At 51.0% G+C, this 24,167-nt stretch overlaps 1 protein-coding gene and 1 non-coding gene across 2 annotated transcripts in view; one reads left to right on the forward strand and one right to left on the reverse strand.

The window, feature by feature from the left end:
* The window catches only part of CEP89 (centrosomal protein 89), a 70,917-nt gene that overhangs the window by 4,302 nt on the left and 42,448 nt on the right, over nt 1–24,167 (forward strand). Inside the window, exons 2-7 of the mRNA XM_056136634.1 lie at nt 66–172; nt 7,891–8,049; nt 11,675–11,858; nt 18,374–18,476; nt 21,828–21,853; nt 23,131–23,173. Coding sequence (XP_055992609.1) covers nt 66–172; nt 7,891–8,049; nt 11,675–11,858; nt 18,374–18,476; nt 21,828–21,853; nt 23,131–23,173 — 622 coding nt within the window. The remainder of the gene's footprint in view (nt 1–65; nt 173–7,890; nt 8,050–11,674; nt 11,859–18,373; nt 18,477–21,827; nt 21,854–23,130; nt 23,174–24,167) is intronic.
* Nucleotides 1,443–1,633, reverse strand: LOC130044613 (U2 spliceosomal RNA). The gene has a single exon (XR_008795459.1). It is a non-coding gene; the product is annotated as a U2 spliceosomal RNA (small nuclear RNA).

Here is a 24,167-nt window from a genome sequence, read left to right on the forward strand (position 1 = left end):
TTGTGCGTGGCCCCAGGAAGGCAGAGGGACAGCTCACCCCTGACTCCTGTGTTTCCTTGGTGCAGAAACACATCGCCCATGGCCTTCTTCCTGCCGCCAGCATCGCTCCCAAGGCAGCCGTGCCCCGCACACCACCCCCCCGCAGCCCCAACCCGTCTCCAGAGAGACCCAGGTGAGTCCCTGCAAGCGGGAGTGCACGCAGCCTCTGCTCAGCTACAAGTGCTCTGTCCTGGTGCGCGCGTGCGCACACACACACACACACACACACAAACACACACATACACACACACACATTGCAGCTAGTGGAGGGGTGTCTGTCCCTCTCAGGGTACAGAGTCCTCCTCTCTCGTCACGGAATGCAACAAGAAACTTTCAAATCATAGAGCATTAAAAAGTCTGAGTATTTAGGTTATCGTATGTTTAAGGACATACATTTCACGCAGGCTGGAGCGATAGCAAGGCGGTAGGGCGGGGGGCACAGTGGGCCACCCCTCAGACACTGAGAGACCCTCTGAGCCTTTGCACCCGGCCGACCCGAGTTCGATTCCTCCTCCCCTCTCAGAGAGTCCGCAAGCTACCAAGAGTATCTTGCCTGCACAGCAAAGCCTGGCAAGCTACCCGTGACGTATTCGATATGCCGAACACAGTAACAACAAGTCTCACAACAGAGACGTTACTGGGCCCGCTCAAGCAAATCGATGAACAACGGGAGGACAGTGCTACAGTGCCTTTTCTTTTTAAACACGGGTCTGCTTTCCGAAAAACGGCTTTGCTGGGAGGAGGGGATGCGTGTTCCTTGCCCAAGCCAGGGACTCCCTCATCCTCCAAAGAGCCAACAGTCTTCATACCTAAGCATCCCGCCTCTGCAGGGCATGTTTGGATTCTGTTATATTCATAAGGACAAACATTTTAAAAATGATTGTTATTTTAGGCCCCGTGGTTTACAAAACTATTATTCTAGGGTTCCACACACACAACATTCCAAGCACCACGCCCGACACCAGAGTTTCCCTCCACCCATGGTTCCAGTCTCTCCCCATAGCCTGCCTTCGTGGGATGCTTCCTACTGGAAGCTTCCGACCGGTTCTGTTTCTGTTGCCTTCACGCATTTGTTATTCCCTTCCTACGATGCCGTATGGCCCATAGATGAGAGAGATTAGTCTGTCTGTCTTTCCTCTACTGCAGTCAGCGTGATACACTCCAGATGCATCCATGTAACAGCACATTGCAGGCTTTCATTTTTTTTCTTATGGCTAAGTAGTATTCATTGTGTCTGTATACCATAGTTTCATTGTCCTGTCATCCGTTCTTGCATACTTGGTTATTTCCAGATTTTGGCTATTGTGAATAGGCCTGCAATGAAGAAATGAGTGCAAATGTCTTTTCTTTTTCTTTTCTTTTCTTTTCTTTTCTTTTCTTTTCTTTTCTTTTTTCTTTTCTTTTTCCCGGGCACCATTCCTGGAGGTGCTGCATTACCAGGTCGATGTGCGGAGTGGATGGAGCAAGCTCCTATTCCAATCTCTGCCCCCCCAAATCCATTTCATGTATTGTCCTCGGATAGAGGATGTATCGGATATTAATCTGATAAGAACAGATACTACACTTGATCTTAGCCAAAAGGCCGAGGAGCGATGCGAATGTCTCTTCTAAATAATATTTGGGCCCCCTGGGGCAGTTACCAAGAAGTGGAATTGCTGGGCCATTGAGAAGCTCAATTTTAGGTTCTTTGAGGTGTGTCCATATTTTTTCCAAAAAGTCTGGACCAGTCTGCATGCCCAGCAGCAATGAGTGGGAGCCCCTGTTTTGCCTGCGCCCATGCCAGCACTGGTTGTTTTTGTTCTTTGTGATGTGTGGCAGTCTCCCTGGGGTGAGATGATGCCTCACTGTTGTTTTGATTTGCATTTCCCTGGTGATCACTGATGAGAGCATATTTTCATATGCCTTTTGACCATCCGTATGGCTTTTTATTTATTTATTTTTTTTGCTTCTTGGGTCACACCTGGCGATGCTCAGGGGTTACTCCTGGCTCATGCACTCAGGAATTGCTCCTGGCGGTGCTCGGGGGACCATATGGGATGCTGGGAATAGAACCTGTTTCGACCATGTTGGCTGTGTGCAAGGCAAACACCCTACCTGCTGTGCTATCGCTCCAGCCCCCCATATGGCATTTTTGAGAATGGAATTTTTGAGTTGGTTTCTGTTCACCTCTTCCCCTTATTTTTCAATATGGATAGTTTATTTTTTTTTAATTTTATAAGGTTTTTTTGCTCGTGATAATTTATTACATTCAATATTCTAAGACCAAACCCACCACTATTACACCTTACCATCACCATTATTCAGAATTTTCCCACTACCACCCAAGCCTGCCCCAAAGGGAGATCCTAAATAATTTATTTTGAATTGCTCGTTAAGATAATCCACTAAAAATGATCCACAAAGGTTTCCTCAGAGGAAAGTGTTTGAAGATTGTTGTATCTCACCTTGGAGCCATTAAGCCCTTGTGTAAGAGACGACTAATATGTGGTTACACATTGAGCCTTATGTGCTTGTGTGTGTGAGTTTGTGTGTGTGTTTTGGTCCAGCTCAGTTGCCTTCTACTTTACGCCCTATCAAATGTGGTGTGCTGCTCTTGGTACATCAGTGGCAGAGAGTATGAGATGTCACTCCAGGAATTCTAAAATTTTAAAAATGGTACTAGAGCTGGCATTAAGTGCATGGCTGCAGTTTCTTGCTCTCTTCCAAGATTTATTTGTGAGTCTCTGGATCATGGCCACTAATTAGCTTATATGGCACAGAGGCCGTTTATGGGTGTGACCACCAGGCCCCATTCCCGACTCAGTTTGAGCTTGGAGATTTCGGTTACAAAACCCACATACCTGAGTTTTTCAGCAGATCCATTATCATGCGAGGGATGCTTGTCCCGAGCCTGTGGTGTGGAGATTGGCTGTGAGCATGATGTCGGTTGGGTTCTGGAGGTTTTTAGCTGCTGGGGCTCTATTGGGGTCGGTGCTGACCTCACCTGCCCCTCTCCGAGGTGGGGCTAGTTTATTTTTCTTGTAAAGCTCTCCTGGTGCTTGGCCTGTTCCCCCTGGTGGCTCGGGGTCCATCATCTTACAGTGGCCAATGGACAGCCAGGTGGGGGCCCGCAGTGAGGAGATAATGTGGGACCTCATGGGATGGGTGGGACGTGTCCTTTCCTCCCCTGCCCCAATGAGACTCTGAGTCGCTGCCCATGAATGAGCCCTCTGGCTACTCAGCAAGTGGTTTAAACCTTGATCCCAGAGACTCAGAAACAAATCTCCGAACCCAGCGGCTTTTGCAGAAATCCCTCCAGATTTTATTATTAAAATTTCAGAATTCCAAAATTGTGCAACCACGGTATTATTCATTATCAGCAATAGAAAACAAATTGTCTAATGTTGCCTTTTCGGCAGATGTGAGTGTTGAGGTAAAATCCCAAATAATAGTGGTGGATCTGGTGTCGAAATATTGAATGTAATCAAAGTAGATAGAGAGTAATGCGGAAACCATCTGCCACACAGGTAGGGGAGGGGGTGGCATGGGGGGTATACTGGGGTTTTTGGTGGTGGGAAATGTGCACTGGTGAAGGGACGGGTGTTTCATCATTGTACGACCGAGACTTAAACCTAAAAGCTTTGTAACTGCTCTCACGGTGATTCAATAAATCAATTGAATTTATTGAATTTATGAAAGAAAAAAATAAAAAAATAAAAGCTCTACCAGTGCTTCATGTATGTGGGACATATGCAGTCTAGTCGTTGTTTCCTTTGCAGTGCAGAATCTTCTTAGTTTGATGCAATCCTCTTTGTTCATCTCTGCTTTCATTTGCTCAGTCAGTGGTGTGGAATCATCGAAGATTCCTCTAGTTTCAATATCACGCAGTGTTCTATCTATGTTTTCCTCAAGGTACTGGCATAGTTCTTTCTTTAATTTGTTTTAAATTTTATTGAATCACCATAAGATAGTTACAAACTTTCATGTTTGGGTTACAGTCACACAATGATCAAACACCCTCCCTCCACCAGTGCACATTCCCACCACCAATATCCCCAGTTGACCCCATCTCCCATCCCGACCGATTCCTCCAGCCATCTTTTTCTTAGTGATCCCTTCTCTATTCCAGCTGCCTTCTCCCCTTTGCTCATGAGTCGGGCTTCCAGCTATGGAGCAATCTATCTGTCCCGTGGATCTACTGTCCTTAGGTGTCAGCCTCATGCTATGTTGTTTTATACCCCACAAATGAGTGCCGTCCTTCTATGTCCGTCCCTCTCTTTCTGACTCATTTCACTTAGCATGATACTCTCCATGTCTATCCAATTATAAGCAAAGTTCATGACTTCATCTCTCCTGACAGCTGCATAGTATTCCATTGTGTAGATGGTACGGGCCTATTTCAAGGCATTTTCAGTTCTTAAGGTCTGACATTAAGGTCTTTAATACATTTTGATTTGACTTTTGTGTATGTATTAGAAAGGTATCACCATTAACAAGCTAGCAGAAGAACTGATTTGCCACCTTCTTTTCAAAGATAGTTGTAAAAGGAGGAGCTTCCAAAAACACTTGGAAAGAATGTTGGTGTTCCAAGAATATCCCTTATCTACTTTTAATCCTCAGATCTTGTTCAGCATGATCAATATTGCAAACCACAATGCCCAAAAGAAGGGGGGGAGGAGAAGGAGGGAGAGATAGAGGGAAGGAGGGAGGAAGGGAAGGGAAGGGAAGGAGGGAAAGCATCTACCAAAGAGACAGGCAAGGGGTGAGGGTTGGGGAGTGATGGGAGGGAACCTGGGGACACTGGTACTGGGAAATGTACACTGGTGGAGGGATGGGTGTTGAAATACTATATGGCTGAAATTCAATCATGAACAGCTTTGTAATGCTCTGAAAAGAAATAAAAAAAAAAATAAGAAGGGGGAAAAAAAAATGTTGGTGTTCCTTTGCTCTAGTACAATCCTGACGTCGAGAAGAGCGCCCTCTAGTGGTGCCTCTGGGCCAGGGCTCCGTGGGTGCTTTGGGGAGACCTTTGCTTTGGGGCTGGAGCAATAGCGCTGTAGTTGCATGCTTGCTTTGCACACGGCTGATCCGAGTTCAGTACCCAGGACCCCATAGGATCCCCCAAGGCCCACCAGGAGTGATCTCTGAGCACAGAGCAAGGAACCAGCCCTGAGCACCGTGGGGTGTGGCCCCCCCCCCCCAACAAAACAAAGAAGCACCATGGCCTGTCTCCCGTCAAGCCTGCTGCCCCGTCAGGACTGAGCTCACAGGTGCTGCTGTGTCACTGGGGCTGGCGGGTTTAGGCAGCAGCAGCGGCAGCCGTGCCTGAGCCTTCCCGGCTAACATGCAAGCACCTACATGCTGTTTCGTGCATGTAAGCCATGGACTTCCTAGAAGGCTCTGGTCTCAGGTGCCTGGGCTGCAGAAATGTGCAGTTGGCTGGACAACTCCTCCTTCTCCTCCCCCTCCCTCTCCCTCCCCCTCCCCCTTCCCCACCCTCCTCTTCCCCCCCCTTATATATAACTAGCCAATTATTCCAGTACTATTTGATAAAAAGTCTATCGCATTAATGAATTATACTAAAATTTAGTGACTTAAGACATGGCCCAGTAGGGCTAGAGAGACAACCCAAAGACCTGGAGCCCAAGGTTTCATCCTTGGCACCATAATCAGTCATAACCCGGAACTGCTGGACGTGTACCTGAGCCCTGCCACCAAAAAAAGACACCAATACAACTGTCTTTTAAAAACTCATCTCACAATTTCACAGTTATTTTTCCTTTCTTTATCCATTTTGGTCATTCCAGTGTCTTGCTTCCAGTGTCTTCTTTTCTTTTGGAACATATAATCTTTTAATCTCAGCAGTGTAATTTTGACATCTTTAAGCTAAAGTCGTCTTTATAATCTTCTGTATCCCTTTTTAGCTTTCTGAATATGTGGGAGACAGTTATAATAACTGTCTTAGGTTCCTTCTCTGCTAATTCCCTATGTCAGTATTCGGTGCTGAGTGTTTTTGATTGCTTCTTATTTTTATGGGTCGTGTTTTTCTGTTTCTCTGCATGCCTGGTTGTCTTTGGTTGGTTTCATCGTATTGAGTGCTGGACATTGCTGTTTTACTTTGTGAATTTTTTTTTTGGGATGGAGTGAATTTCCTTGGAACCAGTCTGATCTTTTGGGTCTCGCTCTTACGGTTTTTTTTTTTTTGGAGGATTCTGGAGCAGTGTTCCATCTGGACCTAGTTATTGTCTGTTTCAATATAGACCCTCAGGAGTTCTGCATCCATACACTGTCATTTCCCCTGTCCATCTGGCCATGCCGAAGTGCCTGGCATTGTTCCTGTGATCCTGTTTTTTTTTTGTTTAGTTTAGTTTTGGGGTCACACCCAGATGTGCTGAGGGGTTGCTCCTGCCTCTGCACTCAGGCATTACTCCTGGAGGTGCTCAGATGACCATATGGGGTTCAGGGATCAGACCCTGATTGGCTCCATTCTAGGCAAACACCCTCCCTGCTATCTTATCTCTGTCCCTTCCTGTGACCCTTGAACCCCCACCCTGGTGGTTTGCTCCCACATGCACCCAGACCCACTGCACTGAACACTCAGGGGCACCTTCTCCAGAAGAGCCTCTGTGTAGCTTTCTCCTATCCAGTGCTCAGTCCTTAAGAAGTGTAGTTTTTGGGGAGGAGCACTGGGACAGTGGGTTAGGTGTTTAGCCTCACATGCAGCCAGCCAGGGTGCCATCCCCCAACATATCATAGGGCCCCCTGAGCCCCACCAGGAGTGATCCCGGAGCACAGAGCCAGGAGTCAACCCATTCCCCCACCCCACCCCATCCCCCTTAAAAGCCCCTGAGCACAACAGAGTGGGGATCAATCAAAACCCAAACAAAAGAAAACAAAAAAAAACACTTGCAAGTTATTCAGAACGAGAGTAGAGAGAGGAAATGTCTGAGTGCTGAATTCTACCCTCCTGCCTGAGGAAGAAAACCAGAATGATAGGCTTATAATTATCCTAGCCTCCAAGGCTACGCCCAGTGATTCTCCAGAGCCTGTATGGGACCAGGGCTCAAACCAGAACTGCCACATTGGCCAACCACTGCTCTCCCTCAGGGCCCCCAGCGTGCCTTTCAAAACCACACACACACACACACACACACACACACACACACACACACATTCCTCCTTCATTAGGGTCCCTAACATGCCTTTAAAAACCTTTCAGTAGACTGTAGACCAAACATGATGGCTACTCAATACCTCTATTGCAAACTAACAACCTAAAGGAAAGAGAGCAAAAGGGAATGCCCTGTCACAGAGGCAGGGTGGGGTGGGGGGGATGGGGGGTGGGAGGGCTACTGGGATCATTGGTGATGGAGAATGGGCACTGGTGGGGGGATGGGTACTTGATCATTGTATAACTGAAACCCAAGCACGAAAGTTTGTAAGTCTACAACTGTACCTCATGGTGTCTCACTAATAAAAAAAAAAGTAAGTATAAAAAATAAATAAAAACCTTTCAAAACCTTTTACACACACACACACACACACACACACATGCTTTCCTCCTTCATTTGGGTCCCCAATATGCCTTTCAAAACCTTTTAAAACCTTACACACACACACACACACACACACACACACACACACACACTTACTTCGTTTCAGTTCTTCCAGTAGGGAAGCTGCTTGACTCTGGCTATGGATCAGAGAGGAGCTGCTTCCACTCCCAGGGGTTGTGAAATCCCAGGCAGGTCACCAACAGTCCTGCAGAGGCAGGTGGCCATCATGCTGCCGGCCACTACTGGGCGCTGCCCGCAGGACGCCCGTGCCACAGGTCTGGCCGTCTCATCTCACCAGCCTTGTCTTCATCTCCAGGTCGGCGCTCGCCGCAGCCATCCTCGCCACGACGTTGACTGGCCGGACTGTGGCCATTCCTCAGCCGCGCCGGAGGTCCCAGTCCGAGGGGGACACAACCTATGCTGACCAGGATGGTCTCATCCACCCCTACGCCACCATTGCCGAGCTGAGGCCTCAGTACGGAGCCGGGGGTGGGGGGGTGAGGGGAGGGCGGTGTGTGTATATGTGTGTGTGTGTGTGTGTTTGTGTGTGTGTGTGTGCGTGTGCATGTTGCCGCGCAGGGCCCAGACCTGCCCCGGCACCTCCTGCTCTCGGGGTTTCCCTAGAGCAGCTCTCGCTTGATCATGTCCTGTCAAAGCACAGGCTGTTTCCTTTTTTTTTTTTTTAATTAAAAAAATTTTTTTTTCTAAGAAAATGTCTCTGTTGCTGTGGCACACTCTGGGCTGTGATGTCACAGGGGCCCCCTGAGCACTGGGCTGGTGCATCTTCCCTGGATCCCACTTTCCTCATGCTGCTCACATGCGTTCTTTGGGGATTTTTTGGAGTCTCAGTCTCTGGACTGTATTCTGCAGTGCTCAGGGCTTCCCCCTGGCTTGATGCTCAGAGATCACTCCTGGTGAGGCTTGAGGGGCCGGGTGCAGTGCCAGGGGTTGCACCTGGGTGGGCGGCATGCAGAGCGAGGGCGTCAGTATGGCTCTTCCTGACAGAGGAGCTGTCGGAGCCTCCCAGCAGAGCCTCTCTGCCCGTTCCTGCTTAGCTCCCTCTGCCCACCCCCCTGGGTGATTTTGCCTTAGCTGGCCCCCATCTTCTTTGACTTGAGCTGACCTCGAGGCTCTGGAAGGCCCCCCCACCTCCTGAGGGGAGAGTGGAAGTCGGGTGGGCGGGGGGGGGGGAGAAACCTGGATGATGCGTGAAGAAGGAAGGATACACTTGAAGGATGTGAGGGTCACCAGAGATGGGGACCTGGGCTGTTCTCGCCCCAAGGCACTCGGGAGGACACTCAGGGTCTGAGGGTGCCTAAGGCGGAGGGATATTTGACCAATTTGTCTGTTTAATGGTTTTTTTTACTCAAATTTTTTTTTTCAGATGGCAGTTTTTATGTGTACAAATACTATACAACCTTGTTACATGGCATTTTCACTTTTCTAGATTAAAATCAACATATGATTAGTCCATTTATTGTCACAATTTTACTCAAATGTGTTTTGGTTTGGTTTTGTCTTTGGGGCCATATCTGGTGATGCTCAGGGGTTACTTCTGGCTCTGTGCTCAGGGATCACTCCTGGGAAATCGGGGGACCCTATGGGGTGCCGGGGATCAAACCTGGGTGGGCTGCATGCAAGCCAAACGCCCCATCCACTGTACTATAGCTCTGAAGCTGATTTGACTCAGTTTTGTAGTTGTTTTTTTTTTTCCTCCTGTGTTCCCCACCCCCTGCCCCATTAATAAGATCTGTCAATCTGTAACTCTGTATTTGTCATTGTCAAATCTAGAAAGATCTTTCTTGTTTCTGCATTTATGTAAATGCTCACATTTCTTGGTAGGGCATGTTTATATTTGAGAGTTTTTTTAAACTAATTGTTTATTTGGGGACGTTACCCAACAGTGCCGAGAATTTATTTCTAGGTCTAAACTCAGAAATCACCTCCTGGCAGGCTTGGGAGACCATATAGGGGACCAGGGATCAAGCCCAGGTTGGCTGTTTGCAAGGCAGTGTACTATTTTTCTGGCCCCGAAGAGATTTTTTTTAAAAAATTATTTGTGGCACCGTGATTTACAATCTGGTTTATTATCGGGCTTCGTGCTTAAGGCATTCCTGTGCCACATGGAGCTATATTCCTTGGCTATCTCCGGCAGTGTGCAGGGCTTCCTCCTGGCTGTGTTTGAGGGTTCCTCTGGCCGTGCTCAGGGGATTCTGCAGGGTCTGGCTGGGATCAAAGCCAGGCCTCCCACATGCAAAGCCTGTGCTCAGCCATAGAGCTCTCTCCAGCCACAAGCCTTAAGTTCTTTGCTTCAGTGTTGGAAGTCCAACCCAGTGATCTACACATCTGAGGCCCGACCCTCATCCCCAGCCCTGGCTACAACAGGTTAGAAAATTGTGACCCTTCACGTTACCTGTTAAGGAAACGATCTGTGACATGAAATGATTGTTGGTTTGCATCAGAACACACCACACGGGCATCCCTCGGAAACCGCAGTTTACCACAGAGTGATCTCACTGGGCTTCACTCGGGGGGTGTTGATAGCTGTGAAAGTGAGGGGATCGGGCGAGGGGGTCCCAGCTGGGAGAGAATGGCTGTCCAAAGCTGGTGTCTGAACTGAAACGGGTACATCTCAGCCTTTTAGAAGGTCATTTTCAGGGGCTGGAGGGATAGTACAGGGGGTAGGGCCTTTGCCTTGCATGCGGCCAACCCCGGGTTCAATCCCCAGCATTCCATATGGTCCCTCAAGTACCGCCAGGAGTAATTCCTGAGTGCAAAGCCAGGAGTAACCCCTGAGCATCTCTGGGTATGATCCAAAAAGCAAATAAATAAATCACAATCACAACCATCCTGTTATTCGTCGATTGCCTCGAACAGGCCCCAGTAACGTCTCCTTCGTCCTAGCCCTGAGATTTTTTTAAAAAGTGCCATATTCAAGGCTCTTTCAGAGTTAGGAGAATGAGACCCTTCATTGTTACTGGTGTTTGGCATATTGGGTACGCTACGGGGAGTTTGCCAGACTCTGCCGTGTGGGCAGGCTACATTCGGTAGCCTGCCAGTTTGTCCAAAATAGGAATGAGATGATAAGATGTTGCGTGGCTGCGCGCTTCCGGGAGCTGGGTTTTATATTTTCTGAGTCTTGGCCATTGATGGGATTACACGGTGCCAAGGACAGTTTCAGAAGCTTGTTGATTATGTTTACAATGATACTAGTAATACAAGCCCAGGTGAAAAAACTAGAAAGAACTACTAGGAAAATCCAGCAGGTAGGATGCCGGCCTTGTCTGCAGCCCACCTGGGTTCCATCCCTAGCACCCCATACGGTTCCCAGAGCACCACCAGGAGTGATCTTTGAGTGCAGAGCTAGGAGTAAGCCCTGAGCACTGCAGGGCGTGGCATAAAAAACAAAACAAACAACCCCTCACCCCACCCCAAACTACCCCAGAGCTAACCAACCAAACAAAACCCCAAACCAAGGCTGCTGAGAGTCGGGGGCTGGAGCGAGAGTACAGCAGGTAGGGCGTTTGCCTTGCATGCGGCCAACCCGGGTTCAATTCCCAGCATCCCATATGGTCCCCTAAGCACCATCAGGGGTAATTCCTGAGTGCAGAGCCAGGAGCAACCCCTGTGCATCGCCAGGTGTGACCCAAAAAGCAAAAAAAAACAAAAAACAAAAAAAAAAACCAAACAACTGCTGAGAGTGATGGAAGGGCCAGGATAGTGGGAGCCTTCACCTTTGCTGTCTCTGGAGCGATAGCACAGTGGTAGGGCGTTTGCCTTGCGTGCAGCCAGCCCGGCTGATTCCTCTGCCCCTCTTGGAGAGCTCAGCAGCTACTGAGAGTATCTTGCCTGCATGGCAAAGCCTGGCAAGCTCCCTGTGACGTATTTGATATGCCAAACACAGTAACAACAAGTCTCAAAAAAATGGAGACGTTACTGGTGCCTGCTTGAGCAAATCAATGAACAACAGGAGGACAGCGTTCCCTAACCAAGCTAGAAGACTGGGTTGGGGCTGGGAGACTGTGCATGTGGGTGGTGGATATTGGCCAGCGCAAGGCACTACGCAGGCTCCTTATTGTCCTCTCTGATGTTCCGAACAGGCAGGGCTGGCAGAACGAGGCAGGGCGAAGGTCTTCCTTGCTGTCCTTCTCAGCACTGGACTACGCAGAGGACGACTCCAGCTCGCAGCTGTGCTCCAGCCACGAGGAGTTGGGGCCCGGGGGCGCTCACCCAGCCAAAGGGGCCCGGGGCGCTGCCGTGTATGCCCTGCCCTGCCGCAACCAGGTGCTGGTCCCTTTCCAGAAGCTTCCCTGCGCTTGCCATGAGCCTCACTTGACTAGAAGAGATGCGTGAGGTTTTCTTTGTTTCTCTCCTAACTTTATCTTGGGCGTTTCATTTTTCACTGTGTCCTTTGTTGCGGGTGGGGGCCATACCCAGCTGTGCTCAGGGCTTCCTCCTGACTTTGTGCTCAGGGATCATTCCTGGCAGTGCTTGGGGGTTCCGTAGGCAGTGCTGTGGATTAAACCTGGTTGGGCCAAGTGCAAAGCCAGGGCCATACTGTCTTTCCAGCCCCATTGTGTCCATTTCTTTAAAAAAATTTTTTTCCAATTTAAACACTGTGGTTACAAAGTTACTCTTGATGATTTGTTACTAGCATTTAGTATTCCAACCCCAATCCCTCCACCATTGTCCCCATTTTCCCAGCCACCCCTCAGGCCTGCTCCTGTAGCAGGCCCACACAATAATTTGTTTTATCTTGCTTGTTACCACTAAATGGCTAACAGAGTGATCAAAAAATAATTCAGTAAAAGAAAATTTGTGAAAATGGTTCTGTCTCACCATGGGGACAATCAGTCCTTGTCTGTGGGTTTTCTGAGCTATTGCTAGTTGAGCCTTCTGTGTCATTCTTTTTGTTCTTCAAGCTTCGTCTGCTTCTGTGGTCCATTCGCATCTAATCTGGCGTGCTCCTCCCGGGATATTAGGATCGTAGGGTTTAAGGATGTGGTGTGGCCGCAGATGTGGCCACACACTCTGGAAAATCCAAAATATTTCACTGGGTGGTGAACTTAGATGGTGGCAGTTGAGGGACGTGGATGTGGGTGCCCGGGCTTTTGAAAGTGTGTGGGGTAGGGTGGGGAGGGGCTCTCTGCCCCCACCCTGAGAAGGCCCAGAATTCTCAACTGGTGTACCTGACATTTTTGGCAGTTTGGCTTCTCTGTCGAGCTCAGTCGTGCGGAGGTGGAGTCTGTCTGTGTGTCTTGAGAGTTTTTGCGACCAGTTGATGTCTTCTGAGATTGAGTCATGATGATAGTTGAGCTTCCATGGCAGCAGGGGTGGGAGCGATAGCACAGCAGGTAGGGCGTTTGCCTTGCATATGGCCGACCAGGGTTTGATTCCCAGCATCCCATATGGTCCCCCGAGCACCACCAAGAGTAATTCCTGAGTGCAAAGCTAGGAGCAACCCCTGTGCATAGCCGGGGGTGACCCAAAAAGCAATATATATATTCACCTGCTCTCCATAGAGAGTTTTCGCCCAATGCAAACGACCCTGCTCTCCTTGTGACCCCGGAGGCTAGTTTCCCTCTCTTTTCGCCAGTATTAGTATGCAGCACTCTGCAAACTCCTGACTGACAGGAGGAATGTCCCTTGAGCGGAGCTGACTTCGGGGCCAGTCTTGGCAGTACTTGGGGCACCATGTGGTGATGGCAGTGGAATCTGTTGGGCTGTCCCCTGCCTCTCCAGTTGGCATTGTTTGGGTGCTTCCCTTCTGTGTGCATGGCTCTCCCACAGACTCAGAAAGGTAGGTTCCAGTCCCGGCCAGGTCACTCGTGGGGAGCCAGGGGCCAGAGGGGCCCCTCTCTCCACCACTGCCCAGCAGCTGTGGTCCGTGCTCTGTGCTCACGGCTTTGGAAACTAGGCTGGGCTGTGTCCTTCGTGGGAAAGGAGGGCCCCATCACCTCTTTGTCCTTCTCCCTTTTCACCCTCCAGGGCAACATGCCATTCATAGGGACTGCTTGCAGACTCAGGCACCAACAGTATTTGTTTTGATTATCCTGTGATATATGGAATTCCATGGCAAGTGATTGTAGGGAGCTTAGTATGAAGGTTCTTCTGTGAGTCTCTCAGGAACTGGCTTCCACTTTCCAGCATGTACAGATGTTAGCATGCAGAAGGAGGGTCCTCTGCCACAGGACACTAGCAGATATTAACATGCAGAATGAGGTTCCTCTGTCAGAGGACACTGCAGACATTAGCATGCAGAATGAGGGTTCTCTGCCACAGGACACTAGAACACAGGCAGCTGCAGAGAACTTTCCTTCTTCCTCCCCTCCCCTCCCCTCCCCTCCCCTCCCCTCCCCTCCCTTCCCCTCCCCTCCCCTCCCCTCCCCTCCCCTCCCCTCCCCTCCCCTCCCCTCCCTTCCCTTCCCTTCCCTTCCCTCCTTCCCTCCTTCCTTCCTTCCTTCCTTCCTTCCTTCCTTCCTTCCTTCCTTCCTTTCCCTTCCCTTCCCTTCTTTCCCTTCCTTCTTTCTTCTTGCTTTCTTGCTTCTTTCTTTTTTTCTCTTTCATTATTTCATTCCTGGGGCTGGGAGATAGCACAGCGGGTAGGGCATTTGCCTTGCACGCGGCCGACCCGGGTTTGATTCCCAGCATCCCATATGGTCCCCTAAGCACCGCCAGGAGTGGTTCCTGAATGCAGAGCCAGGAGTAACCCCTGAGAATCGCTGGGTGTGACCCAAAAAGCAAAAAAACAAAAACAAAAACAAAAAACCATTATTTCATTCATTCTTTCTTTTGGTGGGAGGGTCATGCCTTTTAGTACTTGGGGGTCACTCTTGGTGGTGCTCAGGCAAGTGCTTTGCCCCTGTTCATTGATTTCCTGTTAGTTGCCTCGCCCATATTCTGCAGCCCTACAAATGCCTTTTCTGTGATCCATCCATCCCCTCCTCTCTTCCCACCCCCATAAAAACAATATTTTGTTTTGTTTTTATTTGCTCCCCAATAAAGGGCAGTATCTGGTGATGTTCAGGAAGTCATGTGGTGCCGGGGATTGAACCTGGGTCAGCAAATGCCCAACCCCCCTGCCCTCTCTCCCTAGACCCCGCCAAACTTTTTTAACCTAGAAAATAATGCAGCATTACTCACGACTTTGTTCTCCAGACTGGCCGAGTGTTAGCAGGATAGTATTTTCTATTAATTTATTTGTCTTGTTTTGAGGGTCACACCCCACTGTGCTCAGTGTTTGTTCTGGCTCGGTACTCAGGGGCAGCCACTCCAGCCAGTGTTCAGAGACCAGGTGGTACCAGGGAGTGACCTGGGACCCCCACATGCAAAGCTTGTGCCCAGCCCATGGAGTTTTCACCAGGAGTAACCGCCTTCCCCTAGCACTGTGCTGGGGGTATCGAGATGAGGGCAAGATAACGCTTCCAGATACGGTTCCCCCAAATCAGTCAGACTATTTTAACTTTTCCCATTGGAATTTTACTTTAAGATGGATCCGTGTTCATTGATTGCCTGTTAGTTGCAATCGTTCATATTTGGGAGTGTGGCTCTGTGTGCTGGATCTTTCTCTCTAAGGCCATCGTCCCCATGACCCTCTCACCTGGGTGCGTACACAGCCCTCTGCGTGTCTCTACATGTCTCTGTGTGTCTGGAAAGCCCTTCTTTGTACAACCTGGGAACCAGGGCCAGGCGTCCAGCCCACGCCAGCGGGAAGGCCTGCCATTGTCCGGACCCCGCCGACGGTGCTTGAGTGAAGGGTCCCTTCGGTTGGAGGGAGGTTCCCCCGCGCCAGAGCCTTTCTATTCTAGTAGGCGACAGTGGGTGACACGGCCTGACCGGCTGGGTCTCAGCACCTGCTATGTGCCAGGGAGCCTTCATGTTCCTTCTCAGTCACTTCACATCTCAAGTGTGTGAAGAAGTTGGCTCCTGGACTTGCCTGGGGCCTCCCAGTCTCCCTGGGGAGAATCAGAATTTGTAGGTATTCCCTTTGACTCAGAGCCACTGGGCAGCATGCACCCTGCACCCTCTCTTTAGCCAGGGGACTTGTTAGACAGGAAGCCTTCATTTGGAAGTGGCCAGCTGGTCCTTACTGCATTGCCTGACTCAAATCCGTGCCTGAAACGGGTGTGTGGGGCATGCACGGCTGCCGTGTATCCACTAGATGGCCCCAGGCCTGAAGAGAAGGGCCGCTGGAAATCCAGTCTTCCCTTTCCTTCCCGCAGACATCCTGTAATCTGAGGCAAACAGGTTAACCTTTAATCCTTTTCGCACCATCCCTCCTTCCTCCAAAGCCAACTTGTCCCCGCTAGCAAGGTGAGGAAGCCACTGGCTGCTGGAGTTATTTTCTCTCAATGCCTGGGGCCAGCTGGTCAGTGTGCACTCACAGAGAAATGGCCCGACCCAGGGAAGCAAATCCTGTTTCAGCAGCTTTCTTTTTTTCTTTTTCTTCTTCTTTTTTTTTTTTTTTTTTGGGTCATACCCGGCGATGCTCAGGGGTTACTCCTGGCTCATGCACTCAGTTGAATTATTATACTCATGCTCTGCTGAATTATTCCTGGCAGTGCTCAGGTGGACCATATGGGATGCTGGGAATCGAACCTGGGTTGGCTGCGTGCACGGCAAACACCCTCCCCACTGTGCTATGGCTCCAGCCCCTCAGCAGCTTTCTTGATGATGCCAGCAGAGTGAGGCTGGAGGAGCAGAGGGGACTTACACAGAGGCAGAAGGAAGCCGAGAGACGGGAGGTTCCAAAATACCCCCTCGGAGCTGGCGCCTGAGAGTCCTTGAGGCCCAGTGAGCGCATAGTTGGTTCCACTGGCTGAGAAATTCCCAGCAGCCCTTTGGCGTTTCTGGAGCGACCACCGTCTGGTGAGCCCCGCAGTTCACCTGCGCTCGATTTGCCCCCGTCACACGTAGATGGATACGTTGGGGTCGGGGATGTGGAGCTCATTGCCCGCTCTTCTCTGTGCAGACGGCTCTGTGTGAGCAGGACCCCTCCCCCCCTTAGCCTGCCAGGCTCCCAGCTGCCTCCCCAGCAGTCTGCAGACGCCCTGAGAGCGAGCTCTGCTTCCTCCCGAGTTGGGGCACCCCATGCGGACCCTCAGTTGTTTTTTCCCAATGTGCCACATCCGGGGTCCCTCTGCTTTACGGATCACCAGGGACCCTCTGGAGTCAGTCCTGGGCTCTCTGCTCTTTTGCTCTCCCCTGGGACTCTGCCCCCCTACCCCCCCGTGATGGGTCTGGACAGTCCCGCCAGTGACTGTGGAAGGCTGTCAGTAGCCCCGTGGCTGGAGAGGGCAGCAAGGAGGCGCTGTATGCCGTGTGGGCTTCTGTGCATCCCCTGTGCATCCCGGGATCGGCCCTGTCCCTGCTCACCCTTGCAGGAGCCGCTGCTACCTTGCTCCTTCCCCGTGCCCTCCTCTGGGCTCCAGGTGACAGGGCTCAGTCGACCTGGCAGGCTCCTTTGGCCGGTGTTTGAACGCTGTGCATAACTCATTGTGTATTCTTTCGCGTCCGACTTCAGCATTGGGCATGCACAGGTTTAAAATGCCTGAGCCACCGAGTGTTTAACTACTAGGAAGTGGACCTCTTCATCTCTATAGAGATATTTGTCTTCATTTCCGTGGCATTCAACCTGCTCCATCCTTTCTTTCTTTCTTAGCTGGTTTTTTTTTGGTTCACCTTTTCCCAGCTCTTAATTTCAACCATTCTGTATTTTTGCGTTGAGATGGACTTAGCATGTAGACTTTAGGAACATGTTTGCCAAGATATAAAACTGTGCATTCAGAATATACACCTCAGTGTCACACATCGTTTTTGTTGACACCGTTTGACAAGATCTACTCCTGCCTTTTTCCCGGACCGTTTGTTCCTCTGATGTTCAATGCGTGTGGATGGGAGTGTTTGAGAGTGAGTTTTCCATCTTACTCCCGTTGCCATCTTTTCCTTTTCTTCATTTGTGACGACCAGGGTCCAAGGCATCTGACTAATGGGGCTCACCAGGCTCTCCCGTTATAGTCCTGTTGTTTGCACATTTGATGTCTCCAAGGCCACACCCTGCTGTAGGGCTGGAGGTGCCCAGGGGCAGTGCCACCACGATGCCCTTAGCATGTGGGTGCCGAGCGCTGAGTTTGCGTGACCTCCTGCACCCTGGGCTCCCTGCTTTCCTAGCTGTCGGATCACTCTGGAAAGCCTTGGTTTTTCCTTTCCTCTTTTTGGATTGATAATTTTTCCTTCATTGTTCTATTTCTTTCCTTCTGTTGCCTTAAATTATACATTTTTTTCCCTCCAATAAGGCATGGTGACCAGCTTGCTCTGGCAGAGGATCAGGGGGACGTTTGTGAACTAGTTACCTGGTTCCAAGGAGATGAAACCTCAGAGATCATTTGTTTCTTTTCCTTCCTTCCTTCCTTCCTTCCTTCCTTCCTTCCTTCCTTCCTTCCTTCCATCCTCTCTTCTGCCCTTCCTTTTTCTTTCTTAGCCATATCTGGAGCTTCTCTTCTTTCTGGAGATAGTGAGCTAGTGGTCTGGTATAGAATAGAAAAACATCTGAGTTTAGAGATTTGTTTGTTTGTTGTTGGGCTCAGGGCTTACTTCTGGCTCTGCACTCAGGAATTACTCCAGGTGGTGCTCTGGGGACCCATATGGGATGCTACGCTCCAACCCAGGTCAGACGCATGCAAGGCAAATGCCCTACCTGCTTTACTATTGTCCTGGTCCCCAAAACATCTGAGTTTGCTAAGACGGAATCTGATTGATGGTCTTTATCACGTTTGTCCCTTTGTCTTTTGTAACCCAAGGTTCCATTGTCACATGAGGTAGATAGAGAAGAAGAGGAAAATTTCTCGAAGCATGATGGATGCCGAGGTTCCCCGCCTGCATCAGAGCGCACGCAGGAGAAAGGTAGGTTGGCCACGAGAGCACTCGTGCCAGGGGCGTTGGTTGGCACGGGACATGTGCCTCAGTTCCACCCAACTGTGGCTCTTTTGAGGTTTATTTTCTTTGTGAGTTGCCTGGATGTACGGTTGTGCTCCCCTTGAAGTGTGTCCCTTTCACGTGGGAAAGAGCCGTGGCTCAGGCCCTGAAGGGCCCTGGGCTCCTCCCTCTGACGCTGTGCTGGCTGTCACGTGGCTGGACCGTCACGCTCTCCACAGAACAGAGGAGCCATGTGGTCTGTCTTGCTCTCTACACGTCCGTCCCCTGGGCCCAGCACGCCCACAGCACCCTCTAGAGCTGCATCCTTAACTGCCCGAGTGTTCGGTTCCGCTCAGTGAGAGAACCGCACATTCTGGCAACGGCAGGGAGCAGCTCCCAGTCTCCTGGGAGGTGGCATGTGTGTGTGTGTGAGACATCAGAGAGAGCCTGGCATAGGGTGGGCGCCAACACCTGCTTCTCAGGACCCTTAGCTCTGCTCTGGCTCCAGGAGACGCTTTTATCAGTGCTCCACAGGTGGCCAATGGGAGAACTGTGCCAGCCCAGCGATGGCGGGTCCAGAAAACGCCAGTTGGTTAGGCGGCAGCTTCCATCCCTGTGGAGAATCTAGGTGCATGTTAAATTCATATAAAAGTCTATTTCTTTGCTGAGGCAATGTGGAAAAAAAAATATGTGAGACTCAAATGCAACCATGTATGGATTTAAATGAGTATTTTATATTCCCCTCGTTGACACTTTCAGCCTTGAGTAGATTTATAAAGCACGCCTGGTTTAGTCACCTGTCCTTCTTACCTCACAAGCCTTCCTGTCCGTCCATGTCCATTTGCTTCTTTGTGTCTCTGTGCCTCGAGCCTTGTCAGCCAGGACCCCTCAGGAGAAGTGGGAGAATTCATTCCAACAGGCTTGCTTGCCAAGGGCAAGGGGCAACTCTGAAGGGTACTGAATGGTAGAATATGCTCCCCTGCAGTCAAGGCCCGGCCCCACCACCAGGGAGCACACCCGAGATTCCTGTGTCAGAGCAGCTGACCCTGGGGGGAGGGGAGGTCTTCCAGGTTTCCTCAGTCCCCCTTTCTCTGCTCTTGTAAGCACTCACACACCCTGCCCTGCTCATAGCGCCACTGGTCATGTGGCCTGCCCGTTTCTCCCTCCTCTCAGGAGCCCAAGAGCCATTGCCTGCTGTCTGATTCTGTTTATCTGTTCACACCGCCAGTATGCAGGCAACTGAATGTATGCATGCTGGCACCCAGTGTGTCTGCATGCGGGCACCCAGCATGTCTGGACACACAGTGTGTCTGTGCACCCAGCATGTCTGCATCGGGCACCCACCATTTATGCATGTGGGCACCCACACCCAGCGTTTCTGCATGCGGGCACCCAGTGTGTCTGGTCATCCAGCATGTCTGCATGCAGGCACCCAGTGTGTCTGGTCACCCAGCATGTCTGAATGCGGGCACGCAGTGTTTCTGAATGTGGGCACTCAGCATGTCTGCATGTGGGCACCCAGCCTGTCTGCATGTGGGGAGCCCACTGTAACTTGGCATCAGGGATACAGCCAGAACCATTTGCTCAAGAGACAAATCTGATGGTTGCCCTACCAGCCGCCCACCCCTGCACCCCACACTTTTTTTCAACCTAGATGGCTTCAGTGACCTCCCACAACCTGCAAACCCAGCTGGCCATGGCCCCTGCTACCTGTTCTCCAACCCCTGTGGTTCTGTTTGATCTCTTCAGTGGCAGTGCAGAGCCAGGAGTAACTCTTGAGCATCGCTGGGTGTGACACCACCCCCCCCCCCCCAAAAAAAAAAAGAGAAAAGAAAATATGAAGCTCCATAACCTCTGGCTCCCAAACAAGCTCTCTCTGTGACTCGTCCTTCCGGGCTGTGATCCTAATGGACCAGGATGGAGACGTCCATCTTCTGTGTGGCTTGAGGATGAACACTTTATGTGTGGATATACATATATATATTGGTTTGGGGGTCACTCCCAACTATTCTCAGGGGTTACTCCTGGCTCTAAAGTTAGGAATCACTCCTGGCAGTGCTCAGGGGACCATATGGAGTGCCGGGCATTGAACCCCAGTCAACCGCATGCAAGGCAGAAGCCCTCCCCTCTGTACTATTGTTCCTGCCCCCATTTTGTATATATTTTTTAAAATATTTTTTGTGCACTTGTTTCTAATTTATTTTCAGTGAGTTATTCCCCCTCCCCCTGCGGTGCAGATTATTTATAGAAAGTCCCAAGCAACCCTGCACTTTTTTTTTTTAATTTTTATTAGTGAAACACCATGAGGTACAGTTGTAGACTTACAAACTTTCATGCTTGGGTTTCAATTATACAATGATCGAGTACCCATCCCTCCACCAGTGCCCATCTTCCACCACCACTGATCCCAGTATCCCTCCCACCCCATCCACCCCTGCCTCTGGCAGGACATTCCCTTTTGTTCTCTCTCTCCTTTTGGGTGCTGTGGTTTGCACTGAGTGGCAGTCATGTTCGGTCTAGAGTCTACTTTCAGCATACATCTCCCATCCTGGGAGGATCCTCCCAACACCTTTATTTGGTGCTCCCTTCTCTGAGCTGCCTTTTTCCCTAGCATGTGAGGCTGGCCTCCAAGCCATGGAGTGAACCTCCTGGTACTTATCTTGGCTATTCTTGGCAACCTTGCACTCTTAACTTTTCTTCACAGCTACGGCTGTAGAGGAAGGCACTTAGAGCCCCCTCCATGAGGCCGTGCTCAGAAACGGAACACTCAACTCAAGCGCACAGGGTTTTGTTTCACAGAACTACAACTCTCTGGGTGGTTGTTTTGGGGCCCCGCCTGGTGGTGCTCAGGGCTTACTCTTGTTGGCTTTGCGCTTGGGGATCCCTCCTGGTGGGGCCCGGAAACCCTGTGTGGTGTCAGGGATCTGGGACTGCACCCAGGGCTGGAGTCAGGTACCAGGCAAGCGCTCTGCCCCATTGTATTGTCTCTCTGGCCCCACAGGACCATTGACTTTTCTGACTATGCTGGATGCTAGTCCAGGCAGGGTATGCAGGAGGAAGGAGTTGCTCTTCGAGGCGGGGGAGGGTCTGGGGGTGAAAGTGTGGCAAGGAGGAAGGCTAGGGCTCACTATCAGGAGTGGGGCCTGGTGCTGCCCTCACGAACTTAGACCTGAGCAGCACAGAGAGCTGAGGGACCAGGAGTCAAGCACGATGCCCCCGTGACCTCAGCTGGGTGACTCCGGCCCAGCCCTGGGCCTGTCTCTGAAGGAGATTCTCTGACCAGATTCACCGCTGTTACTATCTCGACCTCTGTTAAAATGCTCTTTCTCTCTTTTTCAGATGATAAACATGTTCTAAACTTGAAGGTAAGATTTGGTGATGTTTTGGTGGTAGTTGGGGGGTGGGGCACACCCAGCAGTACTCAGAGCTGACTACTTGGGTTGGTGCTCAGGGAGCACTCCTGGTGGAGCTTGGGGGAACCCTAGAGGGTCCCGGGGGTCGAACCTGTATGCCACGTGCCCTACCCACTTTGCTCTCTCCCCAGCCACCAAGATCTTAAAAAGTGATTTTTCTCAACGAATACTAATTTGTTTTTTTGTTTGTTTGGTTTATTTTTGGGGGAGGTGGGGTGGAATACCCCGCGATGCTCAGAACTTAATCTGCACTCAGGAATTACTCCTGATGGCTCAAAGGAGCATATGGGGTGCTGGGTCGAACCCAGTCAGTCACGTGCAAGGCAAAAGTCTTACCCATTGTACTATTGCTCCGGCCCCAACAAATACTATTTCTACCATCCTTTTAAAGCACATTTGTGGTTTGTTAGTGAGTATGTGTGTGTGTGTGTGGGGGGGGGGGGTATTGGAGGACCTTTCCCTCAGGGCCTCATCCCATTAAGTGTTGTTCTTATAGGAACTCAAGATTCTCCACAGCTCAGAAATGTCTGTGCTGGGCTGAGAGGGTAGAAATCACTTGGGTTACTTTGTAGCCAGACAGACAGTAGTAGCTGCTATGCCAATGTGGCAGGCATTCTAACTGAAGTTCTCTGTTCTGCAGTGTCCTAAGAAACTGAAAATTTTCTCATTAGGGTTCACCTTTAGTAGAGTCAGCCTGTCACCTTACCTACTTTTTCAGCAGAAATCAGAGACTCCCCATCATTTGGAAAGGAGAAATGTAACAAGTGCAAGGCCACTCCTTTCCTCCGAGTTCCCTGTGGTGGGAAGGAATACCTTGTTCTCAGTGCTTTGAACCGGGCCTGTTTGCAGTTGACAGTGCTTGCTTGTGCCTGGAGCGGGCAGTGCAGGCCTGGTGGGGGGTTGGCTTTGTGGTGGCCAGCAGGCCTGAGCTCTAGAGTGGGAATGGAGGCCGGTCACTTGTGGGACCTGCCGAGGGAGACCCTACCACTGACCCTACCATGGGCACCGGCACCTTCATGGGACCAGCCAAGAAGGAAGGACCCTCAGGTGTAAAGGCTCAGTGAAAGGAGGCAGTGGACACTGAGGTTTCTAAAATAGGACCAACCAGAGCGGCGGAGCTGGAAGCACTCGGACATATGGCTAGATGCCCGCCGGATGGTGCTGACCAGACCGGGCCTGAGTTACAGTGCCTGGAAGAACGTCTCTCATGCCTGTTTCTTGTTCCCTAGGATGAGAAGCCACCGCTTTGTGAAAAGCCTCCCCCCTCCCCAGGTATCTGCCTTTTGAGTGTCAGCATGGTTGAACACTTGCAGGGGTTTTTGGTTCTTGTTTGGTCTGAGTGGCGGGGGTGGGGGGGGTGCGTAAGTGGTGCTCAGGGAGCCCAGGCTGCCCCTCACTCCCCCCCCCCCTTTCCTTGGCCACCCCGACTGGCAGTTCAGTACAGGGGCCTGGAACATGGTGCTATTCAGACCCTGGGGGCCGGGGGGGGATACCCCCCCCCCCCCCAATTTAGACTCCCACTAGGTGGGCACTGCACTTGCTACACTGCCTCCCAGCATCCTTGCTGCACTGTCTCTTAGCACCCTTGGGGACTTACAGTCCTGGGCTGGCCGTGCTAGAGTTTCTCCTTGACCTGGACGGGACTCACAGTGCCCACAGGTGTCTTGCCTCCAGCCACAGGGTCCAATGTCCTCACAGGCCCAGACTCCCCGTGCACCAGCTGCCTTGTCTCTCCATTCTGCTGCCTGATCAGTTCCCTCCCATGCCCCTCACCAGGCCGGATGCTGCCCGGAAAGCCTGTCCAGCTTGGGGTCCTACCTCTCTGCAGGGGAGGTGCGGTTTGGGCTGCAGTCCCCTCTTCACTGGAGCCCTTTTCCTTCCGGGGCATCTTCAGGGTTACTCCTCCTGCGCGAGGGACTGGACGGTGTGCCGCAGGGGCCAGCAAGGCTGGCTGGACTAGCTGGCCCGCTCGCTGGTCCCTCCCGTTTGCGCCTGGGCCTGTGCAGAAATCGGCATCTCCCTTCCCCCACGCCGTCCCCTCAACACGTTGCTCCTCTGGCCTTTGTGGTCCCCAGTCACCTTAGAACAAAAGCAGTGAGTCATTCCAGCAGCAGGTGTCCTTATTCAGAAGCAACAGGAAAGGGCATTGGGGAGCCACTTGCAGTCTCGTGGAGAGAGACAGGTGCCCACGCCCAAGCCCGAGGTCTGCTACCCTGTCCAATTACCCTTACCCGCCACCTGCCGTGACGCCCCTTACCCTGCCCTT

Source organism: Sorex fumeus, unplaced genomic scaffold (assembly GCF_029834395.1).
Source record: "Sorex fumeus unplaced genomic scaffold, SorFum_2.1 ptg000122l, whole genome shotgun sequence".
NCBI classification, from domain to species: Eukaryota; Metazoa; Chordata; class Mammalia; order Eulipotyphla; family Soricidae; genus Sorex; species Sorex fumeus.